General features: G+C 40.9%; 1 protein-coding gene across 2 annotated transcripts in view; it reads right to left on the bottom strand.

Annotated features, from left to right (window-relative positions):
• The window catches only part of GSK3B (glycogen synthase kinase 3 beta), a 153,451-nt gene that overhangs the window by 53,523 nt on the left and 83,753 nt on the right, over positions 1-16,175 (bottom strand). For both annotated transcript variants that reach the window (XM_075713701.1, XM_075713709.1), the window contains exon 3: positions 13,392-13,475. In XM_075713701.1, the coding sequence (XP_075569816.1) occupies positions 13,392-13,475 (84 nt within the window). The remainder of the gene's footprint in view (positions 1-13,391; positions 13,476-16,175) is intronic.

Genomic DNA, 16,175 nt, shown 5'->3' with positions numbered 1-16,175 from the left:
CAAAAAAAAAGTTTAAAAAAAGCCTGCATCTCTTAGAAATGTTACTTTCATCTTACTGAATTTCTAATTATTAAGGGATTAATAATACATATTAACCATTCATATACAGTAAGCCAGTGTTAAGATTTGTAACCATTTTGTTTACATGCACTTTATGTCCCAGTTATCTCCAACTTAAACATATGAACTCATTCATGGCAAAACAGAACAAGACAAAGACTCGAGTATCACTTTTAATATCTAGGATCAGGTTAGAGTCTGTGTGAACATAACACAGAGAAACAACAAACGTAGCTTTATAATAAGGTACTTCATCACAGAATACATTAGCAAAGGAAAGAAGGATCAAAGAGGAATTAAATGACAAAGTACTATAATCACATAGTGCCTAACTGTGGAACTGAGAATGTTCAGCAGTAAAACAGGTCTTAAAAAGACTTCTGGTATTTTAATGCAGTCTTCTGTGCAAATTCTATCAAGACACTGAATAAATTTAATGTTGGGGGGGGTATAATTAATTCACCTAGCTTTCAAAAATAATTTTTCAGGTTGATATAATTAACGAGAAGCAACCTCTCCTGAGCTTGCTGTATTAACAGCTGGATCTTTCTATAGAGAAAAATGATACACAGAGACTTTACGTGGATGGAAACAGTACAGAACTCCTAGGTCTTCAACTGGTATCCCTTGTCAGCAGCTCCACCTTAATACCCGAAAACCAACCTCATTTAATAATATTACTGCAACTTAACATGTCACTTTGAGCATGGAGCATGGTCTGTTACTCTCACAGTGCTCTGTTTTCCTTACCCATCTCTGTCCTGCCCCAGCAAAGAGCAGCAGTCACCAATGAGTAAGGAAATGGTACATGGTAACACACAAAGAAATACACAACTTGAACACACAATATGCAAAGAACTGCTGGTTTTGTGTGTTCTTAAAGACTCAGAATTCAAGAGCTCTCTTCACCATTATTTGACAATAAACGCTTGTATTTTCAGGACATTTTAATAGCTCTAAACAATACCTCCTAATAGGCCAAGTCACCTTGCAGGCCCTGCCTACATCACTCTTTACAAAAAGATGCTCTTTTTTTAAATATCATTGCATGACAGTGGTAAATAGCACCAGCACTAAGCAAATGCCAGTGGCCCACTAACTTGTATCTGCTCTTACAGTAAATCTGCAACATAGACAAGGAGCACCAACCTCCCAAAACTGTGCCTATGCTGGTGCCTCTCCTAGTGCCATCCCAGGAACCAGGTAACAACATGAAGGAATCTGGAGACCAGGCTGAAGAACAAACTTTTTTAAATGGATGAGGAGGGACAACTACCAGCAGTGCAGAGGAAATACCAGACAGCTCTGGAACATCATGGATGTGCAAATGTATGCAAGAAAATTATGTACTTGTATTTTAGCACTCGCCCTTCTGCAACAAGAGAAGCTCTTCCTTCCCTGACTCTCACTTCAAGCCAATAAAAATCTACCACCACCTCTTCTTAGGTCAGAGCTTTCAAGGTATTAAGTATAAAATACAGAAAATAAATGTCCTGAAAAATCAAAGTTAACTTATGCCTGGTAAGGCAACCTGTACACCAAGGAAAAAAAACCCAACCAACCAAAACAGTCTCATGAATATGGATTCTGTTTGATGCAGTGTAGACACACCCTGATGAGTATGTTTAATGCTTGCCTCCTCCTGGAGAATGGGAAAGTCTTATTGGTAACAAGTCACTGCACAAAGCAGTCCATTACTGAGGTTGATTACTTTCATTCAGAGGGTTTGTGTTCCATGTATCAAAAAGATTTACATGAGAGATTAGAGAGACAGAAAAAAACATAAGTAGAAATGGAATTACAGTGATTTCATTATCCTCTCATAGTACAGTAAAAGGAGATATGTAAGCCAGTAATACATACGATCATTAAACCCCATCTACGCTACTTCACAACAGTGAGTTTTGAGAATTACAGAACTCTATGTAGTTCACATCACCTTTTTTTTACTTCTCTCTCCTCCATCTTGATTTTTACTTTATGTTCCGTTGGAAATGGGACTAATTCAATGGCATGGCATGACACAAGCACAGAAAGATCAGGGCATCTGAATTGTAGAGAGTGAGGTTTTGCACCCACTTGCCAATCCTTACGAGTTTTTACGCTACCCACAGTACTTGAACAAACTACGTGGGCTTTGCATGGTATCGGCCCTGTGTAAATGCGTATTGTACATTATCACCTAGAAGACATGAGGGCACAAGAACACCTTTCCCCCAAAACAGCAAACAAGTCTTGATGTACCATTTGATGTACCCAGAACTTTAATATGCAACTACAAAGGCAAGGCTTATGGTGTTGGCTATATAAGTGGCAGCATACTCCACTCCTACCACAAGCAACTGACACTTCAGAAGTGCCCTAAACGACTACTTTCATGAATTAAAGATGATTCAAGCGTTCTGACCTACCTCCTCCTGATGTAACCTGGCACAAATCTGATAAACGCTCAGAATACAGTTTTCAAGGGCCCTCACCCTTCTCTGTGAGCGGGAATTGGACAAAAATAACATCTAAGTTACCTGGATTCCCCTGAACAAGATTCAGTATGAGCCAGAAAGCAGTCATGGCCTGACAAGCTCTGAGAATGATGTAACCAGGTTTGCCTACCTCATGCATTCCTCCTAAACACATATTTTTCCAGTGACCCAGATGTATTGCAATAGGAAACAGGGTTAGCTCAAAGAGCTTGCCAAATGAGGGCAACTGCTTGAGGATCAAGCGGGAGGATCAAGGCTTATCTTTCCATTACAGGAAGCCTTTTTCAAACCTCGCCACGTATTCCACACGTGACTTGTTTCCACACTGCTGTTTCAAAATCACTGGGCTGGGAACCAACCAAGGTAACCTAACTGTCAGGAGTACCTCTGAAACGCTTCTACAGACTACATAGTATAAATGACAGAAAGCAAACACAAGATGTCATTTAATAACTCACTCTTCCCTACAGACATTGGGATTGAATAGATTATTAGCTTTCCTCAGCAGGTCAAACGTTTCTGTGCATCTGTGTTCTCCTGTGCTAAGGTTATGACCATGTACTCTTTAAAATGAAAAAGCGGGGAGGGCAGGGAGCCAGATCCTGAAATACAGGATCAATGTATTTCATAAGGATTTTGATTTTAGCAGTGTGGCTGATGTACCTGCAATTGCCTCAAATGTTAGAAGCCGCTTTTTTGTCACTTGGCAGATAAATTCTCAGTTGACAAACACTGCTCCAAAACAAGCCAGAAGAAAATAACCACAGCCTTGCCACTGAACCGCTCTGCACCCCTCAAGAACCAACAACTCAGGCAGCATTTCACTTTGGTTGGAAACACTTCATGTAAGTAGATACTACTACAGACTATGACATAATAAGAGGCATGAGAAAGACTAGGATGCAAGAGCCAAGACATTCTAGCAACTTAATTTTTTTTTTTTTAATCAGAAATTGGAGATAAAACAGGCTGCATGTACAACTACTCCAGCACATAAGCCTTACACATCACATGGCTGAAGACTGAGTGAAACTGAAAACATTACCCTACTGACATAGGAAAGGCTGCATGGAAGTCTCAAACTCCACTTTTAAAACTCTTCTGTCCCTCAATCCACACAAGTAATCTGTTTTAAGTACCATCTAGTTGAGCTTAACTGTGGCCAATATAAAACAGCAGCTATTGAATTCAAAGATTTGCTCTTCTGGATTGAAAATACAAATATTAATTCTCTATGATCCTCCCCCACCTCAACAAACCCCAGTTAATCCTAACTGGTTTCTACCAGCTTTCATTAATTTTTTTTCATATAATCACACACACTACATTTACAACGTGCATATATAACACTGCAATCAACAGTAGTCAGTCACAGTCCAACTATTTCCCCTATTTACCACCAACATGATGATAGAAGCCAGGGAGGTGCCAAACACCAGACTGAGGGCAACAGTAAAAATCACAGACCATACTCTGAAGAATATGTCAGCATTTAGTAAGATGTTACATGTTCTCCTGAACTGGAATCTAAGGAAAATTTCTCTGAGCATCAGGCAATAGCATAAAAAGGTTAAGAAACTATTCCAGGTGCTCTTTCTTCTAGGGTGACTAAATTTACTGGTCAGCACTTGGAAAGAATGATGAACATGCTCATTTTGGTTTTCATCTGGCAGTTCAGTAACACTGTGGTGGTGGTGCTAGTGTGGTTTGCAGGTGGGGTTTTTTGCCTTTTTTTTTTTTTTAAATCCAAGATCAACTAATTGAGCTAGCTTTGAGATGGACTCCATGTGATCAGCTATATGAGCACAACCGAGAGAAGATGAACAACGTGACAGTTTCTTAACTAACTTTGCATTTGGAATAATAGATGTGTAACTACACTCTGAAGAAACTCGCTTTATCTGCCTATTCAAGCTAAAAGCATGAAGGTAAGAGATAAACCTAAAATTAAGGAATATGTCTCCAGAATGCACTTCTTATTGAAATTATCCCAAGGAATCAGTACTGCGGCTATACAAGGTAAATAACCAGTCAGTTTACTCAAGGGGATCATGTTTTCTTTACCATATGACAGCACCTCACCGATGACGTTTCAGAGGTAGGTGCTACACATGGAGCTGTTACTGACAGGATGGTGTCTACACAAGGGTTCTGTCAGAAAGTGCTAAAGGATTTAACTTGGAGTTAGAAAGCAAGAAAATGGATTTCAGCATTTCACATGGATCATGCCTTCTTTCTGAGTGCATTATTTAAAAACAGGAGAGTGTCAGCATGAGGTAAGATATGCCCTTCACCCTGGCTTAGCCATCTAGATTTAGGCAACATACAGGGTTCAAAGTCACACAGTTTTTGCCCTAGATTCAAAAAAAGGTTATTTTAATTTTTCTTAAAGCTACAACCAGCATGCACTTCACACACCCTTATCAAGGGCCACGAGAGATCCACCTTCCTTCTCTTTATCTTGAAAGCTGACATAGTACATTAAAGATAAAAAGACTTTGGAACCGCTTTCAAAGGCAAAGCAAGAATTTGCAGCCTTCCTACTTGAACTACTGAGTAGCCACAATACACTGGAAAAATTTGAAAATGCAAAAAACGTTCTGGCTGACCTTATTTGTATGAAGGAATGGTGACATCCAGTGGCCACGTGTGCCTGTTTTTACTTGCAGTTTACAACCACATCTATTTCAAAACAGAGCTGTGGCTGACACCAAAGTACAGGAACCATAAGTCTAGATGGATAGCTGCAGTTTCACACCAATAACTCCAGTGGGATAAAAGCAGTTGAAGACTCAACTTCAGTGTTCAGAAAGATATCAATACTTTCTATTAGTACTGCCAGTGCTGGGCAAAATACCTCCTTTCCTATTCACTCACAGTTCATGACTGAGTTTGAGAACTGAGATCTGTCCCCAGACTTCTGTTCCTATACCTACTTATCAAATTGTTCTGTAATGCTCATTACTATTCAACATAACACAGTCTGATGTAGGTGGGAACTGCCAGCTGGTCAGCTGTGATGGTAACATAAGGGCAGAACTCAATCCACCCAATATAATTCAGATTTAAGAACTTTCCTGGGTCTTGTTCTAAGACAGTTGGTTTGCATTGTCTACCTTTGATCACTGAAACAGTCTAGGTTCTTAGGTGATGCACTAAGCCTTTCCCCTTCATTAAAAAAAAAAAAAAAAAGGACAATTTCCACCATAGTTTTCTCCTCTAAAGAGAGACTACAGTAAAGAAAAAGGTTACTCAAAGAGAATTTGGGAATCCCTGCCAAATTGTTTATTTTATGCCCTGTAAAGTCCTTAAGCTTTTAGCTGTACTTCCAAGGAGAAAATATTTCTATGAAGTTGGAAACAGCCGCTCAACATCTAAAAGGTAGGATTGATTTGTGATCTTTGACACAGGTGCTCTGTGGATATTTGAACCACAACTCCCAAGCGGGGACTGTGCCAAATGCTGGCAATAACTCTGTTGGAAGATGAAAATTAAAAGATAATGTTAGGAACACTGGGCTGTCCTGCATACCTTACCATGAAAATGAAGAGCAGAGTCTTTGGAGATCTACTGTTTTCTTGCCTGTACACTACCTTCCAGACTGAGTGGAAATTTCTAAATCAGGATATATCCATGACAGCAAACTAGGCAAGATAATAGGCAATAATGGTTCAAACTATATGCCTCCTCAGGACAAACAATACAAGCTGCTTTCCTAATGGCCATCCAACACAGGAAGATGAGAGCAGTGGCTAGAGCTGGTAGAGGAACGACATAAGAACAGAAGAGCGACTAACCAGATGTACTGGCTGGTTCACTGGTCTAGAGAGAAATCATGGAACTTCCCATTTCCACTGCACACATCTACCACATTGAGGATCTAGCTACTGCTGCCTACTCCACTCTTGCAAAGCCCTACCGCAGGCAGACAAAACTGCTATTTGTATTAACACAACCTGCTCAAAACCAGAGACTGCTCATAACTACAACGAAGGAAATTCCCAGCATGTTGTGAGCCCTTACAGCAGTAACTGATAATCATTATCTGATGACTGGTGTGCTTTTTGAAATGAGCTTGGCAGGCCTCAGGCAAGGACTACAGAGATACCAACATCACAAAACTCCTCATAATTGGCATTAATTGCTCCTTTGTTGACAGCACAGCAGATCTGCCAAGGATTAAATGGATCGTAGTGACTAAATTCATCTCTTGTGATGGCCGTTCAGCACATTACTAGGCTGGTGCAAAACATTCACACAGGCTCTATCAATTCGAAATTGGGCTCAAGGCTCTGTTAATTTAACTTTTTGTGCAAGGACTTTTGTTTTTTAAAAAAAAACAAGTTCAATTAAGAAATTAAATGGTTCAACTAGAAGTACTCCATTTTAACAGGGAACAGAACAGATGGTCCTTACATGAGGACTCATCTGAACACTCCTGCAAGAAAGGATGGTGATGCTCATGCCTCTTTGAAGGTGGAGGATATATCTCTTCCTAACAGGGATATGAGCCTGGAGAAACACCAACTGTTCAGCAAAGCCCAAACTTGCAAATCAGCCAGTTGCTCCCTTCTTCCAAATTCCTTCATTGCATTTTAATACACTGCTGCCAAAGTGCACGTGAGAGAGTGCACAGCAGCTTATAGATGCAGCTCAGCATGTATCTCCTGCACATTTATTTTAAACGTCAGTCTAAGTCTATGGGAGTAAATTTCCATCTTGAGTCTGCATGAACTTTTGGCTGCATGTCCTTACAGCTAAGGCTAAATAAGACTTGAAATCAATTAGAGCATGCAGAGGGGCCAACTCAGCCTCCAAAAAAGAGTCAGCATATTGCCTATTTGTGATCTCTGTGTGCTTCCATATTCACTTTCTTTGACTCCTCTAAATACCAAGCCACCTTAAAGAGGGGGAGAAAAAAAAAGTTACATAACCAGAGATGCAATTACTCAACAAAAACTGTATTTACTTTACTTTTATATGATTTGATGCAGGAACAGATCTCTCTAGTGACTTCTCTTCCTCTTTGGGCACAGATACGCATCAATCAGACTATTAAACACTCAAAAACATCCACACAAGAAAACCCAACAGTTATGGAATACCACAAAGAAAGATCTAAATCAGAAATAGAGAGGAAAAAATAATGGGGATTAGGAACTCATTTCAGGTTTTACACAGCTGAGTAATTTTAGTCAGCAGCCACTGATTTAAGAAGTTAGGTTGTGCTATAGAACATCGGGGAATACTCTCAGCAAAGGAGCCAGAGGGATTATTTGGTATGTCCATGTCCACCCTCCCTTGGAGCACAGCTTGAAAGGTTCTTAGCAGAATTAGGCTAAAAAGGACAGGCAGCAAGACCTTCTCCCCCTGCTTCAGTAAATCAACACTTAGATTCACATATCATGCTAAATGTAAGGCAGTCCCTGAAATGAAGGAAAAGTAGCAAAAAATCAAACCAGAAATGTACACCTTCCCAATACGGTCTGATCTCCCAGTGGCAAGCTGACAGGCAAACCAGGCATCTTGTTCAAGACTTTATCTTAAGGCAGAATACCAAAACTATCAAACATAGCAGAGTTGTCTAGCCCTATAATTCTGCCCATTTTCTCCAAATCACAGAAATACAGCATGGAAAAGACCTGTACTACTTCCACCAAGAGAATCTTCCATACACAACTCAGCCCATTATTTGGTTGTTCTTCCTTCCCCTCTGGTTCATTCCACCAGTTATAATTACTGTTTTAGAGTACTGAAAAGCACATTACAACTACGAAAGTCAGTGCCTTGCTATCAGGTATCTCATACAGCCTCAGAAGGAAAAAAAAAAAAAAAAATCAGAATCTACTCTGGCAAATTCTTTAAAGAAGAGTCTTTTGAAAGAACTGGGTTATCCCACAGGTCTGACAAATATCTGTAAACTTACAAAAGGAAAGAACCAAGTTTACAGAAGCAACCTGAATGCCAAGCCTGACAATTGTCATATTAATATATATTACGTGCTCTCTTTGAGCTCTCTTAAACAAGAAATTATTAGTCAAACATGATTAATACGTAGTCAGTACTCAAAACAACTTTTATATATATACACACACATATACAGACACGCATAAAGGTATAAATATATGTGTGTACGTGCATGTATACATATACAGACACGCCCCCCATACAGGGTATACCTATATAAAGGCAATACAAATTCAAAGATGCTCAGACAAGACGGAGTCACCCAGTCACAGGAAACAATAAGAAATCAGTCAAAGCAGCAGGAAGTTTAAGCAAATGGGAGACATAAAAAGGAGAGTTCATCACAAGGAAAAAGAAAAGATAAGGAGCTCAAACACTTCAGCCAGTTCCACAGATAACCCCTAGAAAAAGCGAACAGAGCTCCAAATCTCTACAAACTAGCTACAACTTTGATGCAGTTAAGGAATAGCCTTACTAGCAAGTGTTATTTAGAATTGTTTTTCTATTTGATGCTATTCTATGTTGTTTCCAGTTCTCTAATCAAGAATTAAACTCCTTGTTTTGCTAGAATAAAACCAGTTTTAAGGTTGCCCAGTGCCTAAAAATGCCTATCAATTAAAATGAACTAAAGTGACTGTTAGGCGCATGGCCTTCAAAGAGAGCCAGTCTGACTAGATTTAGAGAAATCCTTTTAGGTACCTCTGAATCAAGACAGATTTAAGCTTCTCAGATATTGGCAAAAAAAAAAAAAGAAAGAAAAGGCTCTCGGTTTAGAGACACTGGCGTTAAGCACCAGGGAAGAAAGGAGAAGTCCAAGGAACACTCCAGCTGGAACAAACAGGTGGAGCGATCACGGTGGCATGAAAAACTTTATGCACGAGAATGCTTGATATATAGGTATCAAAATTAAGTTAACTGGTGAACTATTTCATTACAGGGATCAGCAGTAAAATAGTTACCTCTGAAATTTTCCTATCACTGCTAGATTTGAGTTAATTAACAGTCCACTGCCATTAATCTGTGTTTATGCTAAGTTCTTCATGCAGACAGACAACTGCAAGCCCCGCTCATCACTATGCTACTACATTTTCTGCTATACTTCCCTTGGATTTTCACATTACTTCTCCCATTGGACTTGGCTTCAAGAATCACTTCATATAAAGCTCTGGGTACCTAGCATCTAAACCTGCAACTGCTTCCTACATGTCCTTCCTGGTTACCAGATGGGACCTTATGCTTTTCTCCCTTTTCCTCCACTCTCCAAAGAGCCAGCTTGATTATAAGGGTAATATGAAGGAAAAGATGTTATTGCTTCCCAAACTGACAAAAACATGAGAAGAAACATTATTGTTCCTTCCCAGATGAGCTTCTGAACACCAACCTGCTCCTCTCTAGAGCTTTTGCCAAACAGCAGCCAACAAACTCATACACAGTTATCTTCACACGCTGCCACCTACATGGAAATACTTGCAAGCCAATTATGTATCATTTTGTACTGAACTGCAAAGAGGTTTTGGAACCTGAACTGCAACATTACCGCTGCTGATGTTCTGCTGGGTGCACTTTTGCTGTAGGGGCTAGTTCACATTTGTCCCGTTTTGCAACAGGGTAGCAGTGGACATCTCAAAGGCACACAGCAAAGGCATGAAGAGAGAAGAGCAGAAAGGAACGTGAAAGAAAACTTCTCACTGAAGCATTAAGATTTGCTGGACATGGATAGAGGCTGCATTTTTAAAACACAAAACTAGTGTTGCTGAAAGTCAGCCACGTGGAGCTGAAACAGCAAAGTGGAAAATCCAGTCTCAAGCTCAACATCAAGTTAAAGATTTCCAAAGAGTTTTACTCAAGTTACTGTTATACAAAGGCTCCTGGAACAGTGTTCTGTGAAGTTTTAACACTTCCACTGTCTGCAGGAGGTTTCTGAAAGCCATTACATAAGGCAGTTGTCTTCGGCTTGTCTCATGAAATTCTACTTCACTCTAGCCAAGTTACAAGCTGGAGGAAAGAAAACTCCCCAAAACCATGCCCTCCTGCACAGTATTCCCTTTCTTGTACTCATGCTGCTCAAGGAATTTCTGCTTACATGCCAAATGATCATAATATAGTTTAAAAACCTACACTGCACTACCAACAAAACAGCAATGGCCATATAATACTGGAAATGCTTCCTATCAGCAGGCAAGGGGAAGGAAGGAAGGGCTGATTAATAAATAAATAAATAAATGTCACATTTCTCCTTGATTCCTGCAAAGTGGTTTTGCAAGCTTTCCATAGGCACAGGCAAGGCACAGGGCCAGGTCCGTGTCCCGCCCCTCCCCACCCTCAGAGAGGTAACAACAGGGCTCCTCCAATTATCCCTCTGTGCACTGCACAAGACTGCAGTGACGTGCCCCCAACAACTTATCCTGGAGATGCTGGGTCCTTCTCTAGCTCCAAAGACCATGAAGTGGGTGGGTTGCCTCTCCCATCCTGTTGGCCCACTTTGTGGCAACAGCAGTTAACAGCCTTCCAGTAGCTATCAGCTCTCGTACACAGTCCTTTACAGCATTATGGACACGTGTACTGGCATCTGAAGACAACTAAGGATGTAATCTGCTTCAGAAAATGAGAAATTATAACATTTACATAAATTATTTTATAATTTATATAAATTTTTATAACTATATATAAAAAGATCAGAGGAAGTTCAGAAAGGTCATCTAGCCCATTTCCCTACCTCACAGCTTACATTAACTCCCACATGGGCCAGAAAGACTTTTTTCTTTTTGACTTCATGGATAACCCTGCTTTAAGGGGGTGACCTGCCTGGTGGATGAAGGAAAGGCTGGGGATGTCATCTACCTGGACTTCAGCAAAGCCTTTGACACCGTCTCCCACAGCAGTCTCCTTGGGAAGCTGGCAGCTCATGGCTTGGACAGGTATACTCTTCGCTGGGTAAAAAACCGGCTGGGTGGCCGAGCCCAGAAAGTAGTGGTGAATGGAGTTAAGTCCAGCTGGCGGCCAGTCACAAGCGGTGTTCCCCAGGGCTCAGTTCTGGGGCCAGTCTTGTTCAATATCTTTATCAACGATCTGGATGAGGGGATTGAGTGCGCCCTCAGTAAGTTTGCAGATGACACCAAACTGGGTGGGACTGTCGATCTGCTGGAGGGTAGGATGGCCCTGCAGAGGGACCCGGACAGGCTGGACCGATGGGCCAAGGCCAGTTGTATGAGGTTCAACAACGCCAAGTGCCGGGTCCTGCACTTTGGTCACAACAACCCCATGCAACGCTACAGGCTTGGGGAAGAGTGGCTGGAAAGCTGCCTGGTGGAAAAGGACCTGGGGGTGCTGGTCAACAGCCAGCTGAACATGAGCCAGCAGTGTGCCCAGGTGGCCACGAAGGCCAACAGCATCCTGGCTTGTATCAGGAATAGTGTCGCCAGCAGGAGCAGGGAGGTGATTGTCCCCCTGTACTCGGCACTGGTGAGGCCACACCTGGAATACTGTGTCCAGTTTTGGGCCCCTCAATACAACAAAGACATTGAGGTGCTGGAGCATGTTCAGATAAAGAGCAACGAAGCTGGTGAAGGGTCTGGAGCACAGGCCTTATGAGGAACGGCTGAGGGAACTGGGGTTGTTTAGTCTGGAGAAGAGGAGGCTGAGGGGAGACCTTATTGCTCTCTACAACTACCTGAAAGGAGGTTGTAGTGAGGTGGGTGTTGGTCTCTTCTCCCAAGTAGCTAGTGACAGGACAAGAGGAAATGGGCTCAAGCTGCACCAGGGGAGGTTTAGATTGGATATTAGGAAAAATTTCTTCACGGAAAGGGTAGTCAAGCATTGGAAGAGGCTGCCCAGAGAGGTGGTGGAGTCACCATCCCTGGAAGCGTTCAAAAAACGGGTAGACGTGGCACTTTGTGACATGGTTTAATGGGCATGGTGGTGTTGGGTTGATGATTGGAATGATGATCTTAGAGAACCTTTCCAATCTTAATGATTCCTAGTTTTTACTTTCATTATAAATAATCCAGCCACCAAGCTGGGAAATATCAAATTGTTACTCTACCCTTAACTGGTTTAGTGGTGGACTTGGTAACGTTAGGTTAATGGTTGGACTGGATGATCTTAAAGGTCTTTTCCAACCTAAACGATTCTATGATTCTAAGCATAAGATTGGACCAGATGCCATCCTGAGGTCCATTTCATCCTGAAGTCTCCTGATTCTAAAATGCCAATACATACGTAGACAAAGAAGCTGTTATAACTTCACATTAAAACAAAATCTTGCAACCCCTTTTTAAAAAAAAACAAGGAACTTTTATATCTGGACTGAAAGAAAATATAAATGGCAGTGTCTACTTCTTGAGATTTATTAAATCCAGCTATTTGCTCCTTCTTCTGGAGCATAAGTATTCTGACAAATGCTACAATAATGCGATAATACATTATTCTTTCCTCTGGACTTTGAAACTCAGCCTGTATATGGAACAGACACACAAGGAAGGGGGACAGAAGCATACAGAGACTGGGTCTGGGAAAAGTCACATTAAGTGCTTTAAATCTAGAGCACTTAACGCTGAATCCTAGAAAACATATCTGCACATATGGAAAGGTAGTGCTAGAACGTGCAAACAAAGCCCGGCAGTGCTCCACTAAATTAAAAAAGAGGCAGCATGTATCCAAATCTGTTATGCTATTGTTGTGCTATACTAATAACACTACTCCTCATGGACCACACACTTTCATATTGAAAGAGATCTGCTCCAACATGATCTGTTGGGCACCACTATAGCATTTTCTCAATGTTATTACGTCTACTATCTTTACGCTCTCATCTCTAGAAATTGAAACAGTTCAGTTATACCCCAGATGGTTACCAGGAGGCATTGCCTTATTTTTCATTCTTACCTTCTCTCCACTAGAGTAGAAGAAATAACGCAATCGGACAATGTTACAATGATCCAACTTCCTCATTATCTGGAGCTCTCGGTTCTGAAACAAGAGAAAAGCAAACAATTAGAAAAACTCTTTTCTCACATAGTTAGAGTACAAACACCTTAATACACAGGTACAGGAGCTAACAAAATTAAGGAACCAAAGAATAAGTAAGGTTGGAAAGAGGCAACAGCTTTCACACGTTTATTAGTCTTTCTTCCAATTACTTTATCCCTGAGAATATCAACATCTTTGAGTACATTTTCCTTCTAAAATGAAGATCCACAAATCCACCACAAAATCCAAGAACTACCTACTTATGTTACCAAAGTTTCAGTGGTAGAAGGCAAGACAACATTAAATTTCCATTTTTCTTTTCTATCTTACAATAATACAATATATCAGCCAGAATGGTTGGAAGCCTATCCCCCTTGAATAATGTAAAAATAACGTAAACAATGTAAAAGCAAACATAACATTTCCACCTACATCCCTGCCCTCCTCCACACTGCAAAAGAGGTTTGTGATGGAAGATTATTTCCCATGCCATTCTTCTTGCAATACTAAGAAAAAGCACCTGAAATTGAGTAGGCAGCTCAGTTCCCACTTTTGTTCAACCAAGGTTTAACCAGGTTTAGACAGACAGAGTAACAGTGTTATTTTCCCATTTTATATCAACCTGAAAAAGCTGGTAAAATAAAATCAGTTCACTACATGCATGATAAACTGGGGACTTTACCGCAATATCCACTGTAACTGCGCCCTAAACAAATGAGGGATCTTACAGCCCAACAGATAAAATTGAGTGAAACGTTGAATTGCAGGTATGAATAAAAACAAGCAAGTAAAATTAGCACAGATATGTTCGTTATACTTCATTCCACAGCTATTGCTACAATAGTCCTTTCTCCTATGGTCATATTTACACATCACTGTTTTTCCTTCCTCAATTACTATAGAATCTGCAGCTTCAAAAATAGATAGTATTCCAATTTTTACTTGGATCACAGGGTTGCTAATCATGCATCCTAACTAGCTAGGACCAGTACACTAGACTAATACACCAGTCCTACTAGCATCATTAACTCTGGCTAACTCCAGAAATATTTGGGAAGAATATTCTTTAGCCACCACACATTTTCATACTTCAGTACACAAAGATAACACCTACTTTGTGTGGTGCTGCTGTCGAAATAAAGATTTCATATTCTGTGTATCAGAGGGTCATGTACGGTGCCTGTCACTACGATTAAAGCTTAAGGAACTCTGCAAGAACCACTCAAGAGCTTCTAATGTGAACACGGCTACAAACTCTGCTTTTAATTCCTCTAAGCCATGTAGCCTTAAAAAAAAGAGGTGTTAGATAAGATGCAGTATCATTAATCCTATCATCCCTGCCACCCGCTGACTGAAAAAATACTTCAGTATTAGCCAGCTCTTTACAAACACAAGTGACATCTCACACAATTATCAGTTGGCAATTATCCAGCTAGTGGTTAAGAGGAAAGCAGGTCCTTCCCTGAGCCTGCCCGGCTTCTGAACAGATTAAAGCCTAAGTCCGTTAGGTGTACACCAAGACAGGCCTGTTCTATCCTGAAGGAGGAAGAGAGAAAGTAAGAGAAAGCAGGGAGAGACCTTTGAGGCTTTCATGTATCTCCTGAAATCCCATGGAGTGAATTTGTGAAAGAGGAATACAGACTTCGTCACATAACCTCATCAACATACCTCACATCTTAGAGAAAAGCGTTATCCTGGTAGGAACAGGAGCTCAGATATTCTCCACTTATTCATTCATATTAAATGCTATCAAAAAGAAGTAAATTTTGAAAGTCATCGCTGGGGTTCCTGTGACGCATGGCACAGTTCAGACTACAGACCAACAGAAAGACCTCATCCTCTGTCTTGTCCAAATCGCATACCACTGCTGGCTCAGTGGTGTCTCCCTGGACCTTACAAACCGGGGCAGATTTCAGCTAGCGAGCTGAAGTAGGGATGGCTCTAGATCCCATCGGTCACTGAAACACCAACTATGACAAGAGATTAATTTCTCCAGTTGGCTTTTACAGTGCTTAACAGTGTTACTGGAGGACCAAACCTAACACTGCAAGTTCCAGCACCTCAACCAAATTCCACCAGCAATTCACAGCACAACGTAAGGCAATTTCTTCCTCCCTTTCTCCCATTGGCTGTGAGATGGGAATAATACCTTTTATCTCATGGAGTTACTGGAAGAAACATGAATGCACTAAGTATGAATGTGCAGATATTATTTTGGCAATATCTCTACTAGCTCCTTAAAAAACACATGTATACTCCAAGTCAGGTTACCACTTCATGTTCTTTAGACAATATGTATACGCTGATTGGATACACTGCGGGGGGGAGAGATCAGCAGAAGTTATTCTAACATTAGGCTGAAGTTATATTTATACTCTGGTATCTCATCCTAACACAAGCACAGTCTGTGCCCACTTTGATGCCTTCCACTCTGACCCATTGCCTTCGGCTCTCCTCCTGACCATCTGCTGCAGCTGCAGCAACAGTGCTTCAAGAGGTGCTAATATCAGGGATAACTCATAAACTGGTTACACAGTAACCTATATCTCGCATCCTATGATTAGACAGAAGGAAACAAATTTAAACTGTCATCTTAGTCAAACAGGCACCTCAGCCATCTTAAACGCAAGATGACTTCTAATCACCACTCCCTGGTGGAGTTAAACTGGAAATACTCGAAGAGTTGCAAAGCTCAAATTG

Source organism: Pelecanus crispus, chromosome 1 (assembly GCF_030463565.1).
Source record: "Pelecanus crispus isolate bPelCri1 chromosome 1, bPelCri1.pri, whole genome shotgun sequence".
Lineage (NCBI taxonomy): Eukaryota > Metazoa > Chordata > Aves > Pelecaniformes > Pelecanidae > Pelecanus > Pelecanus crispus.
The sequence above is the reverse complement of the archived record's forward strand: the minus strand, read 5'-3'. Positions and strand labels throughout refer to the sequence as shown.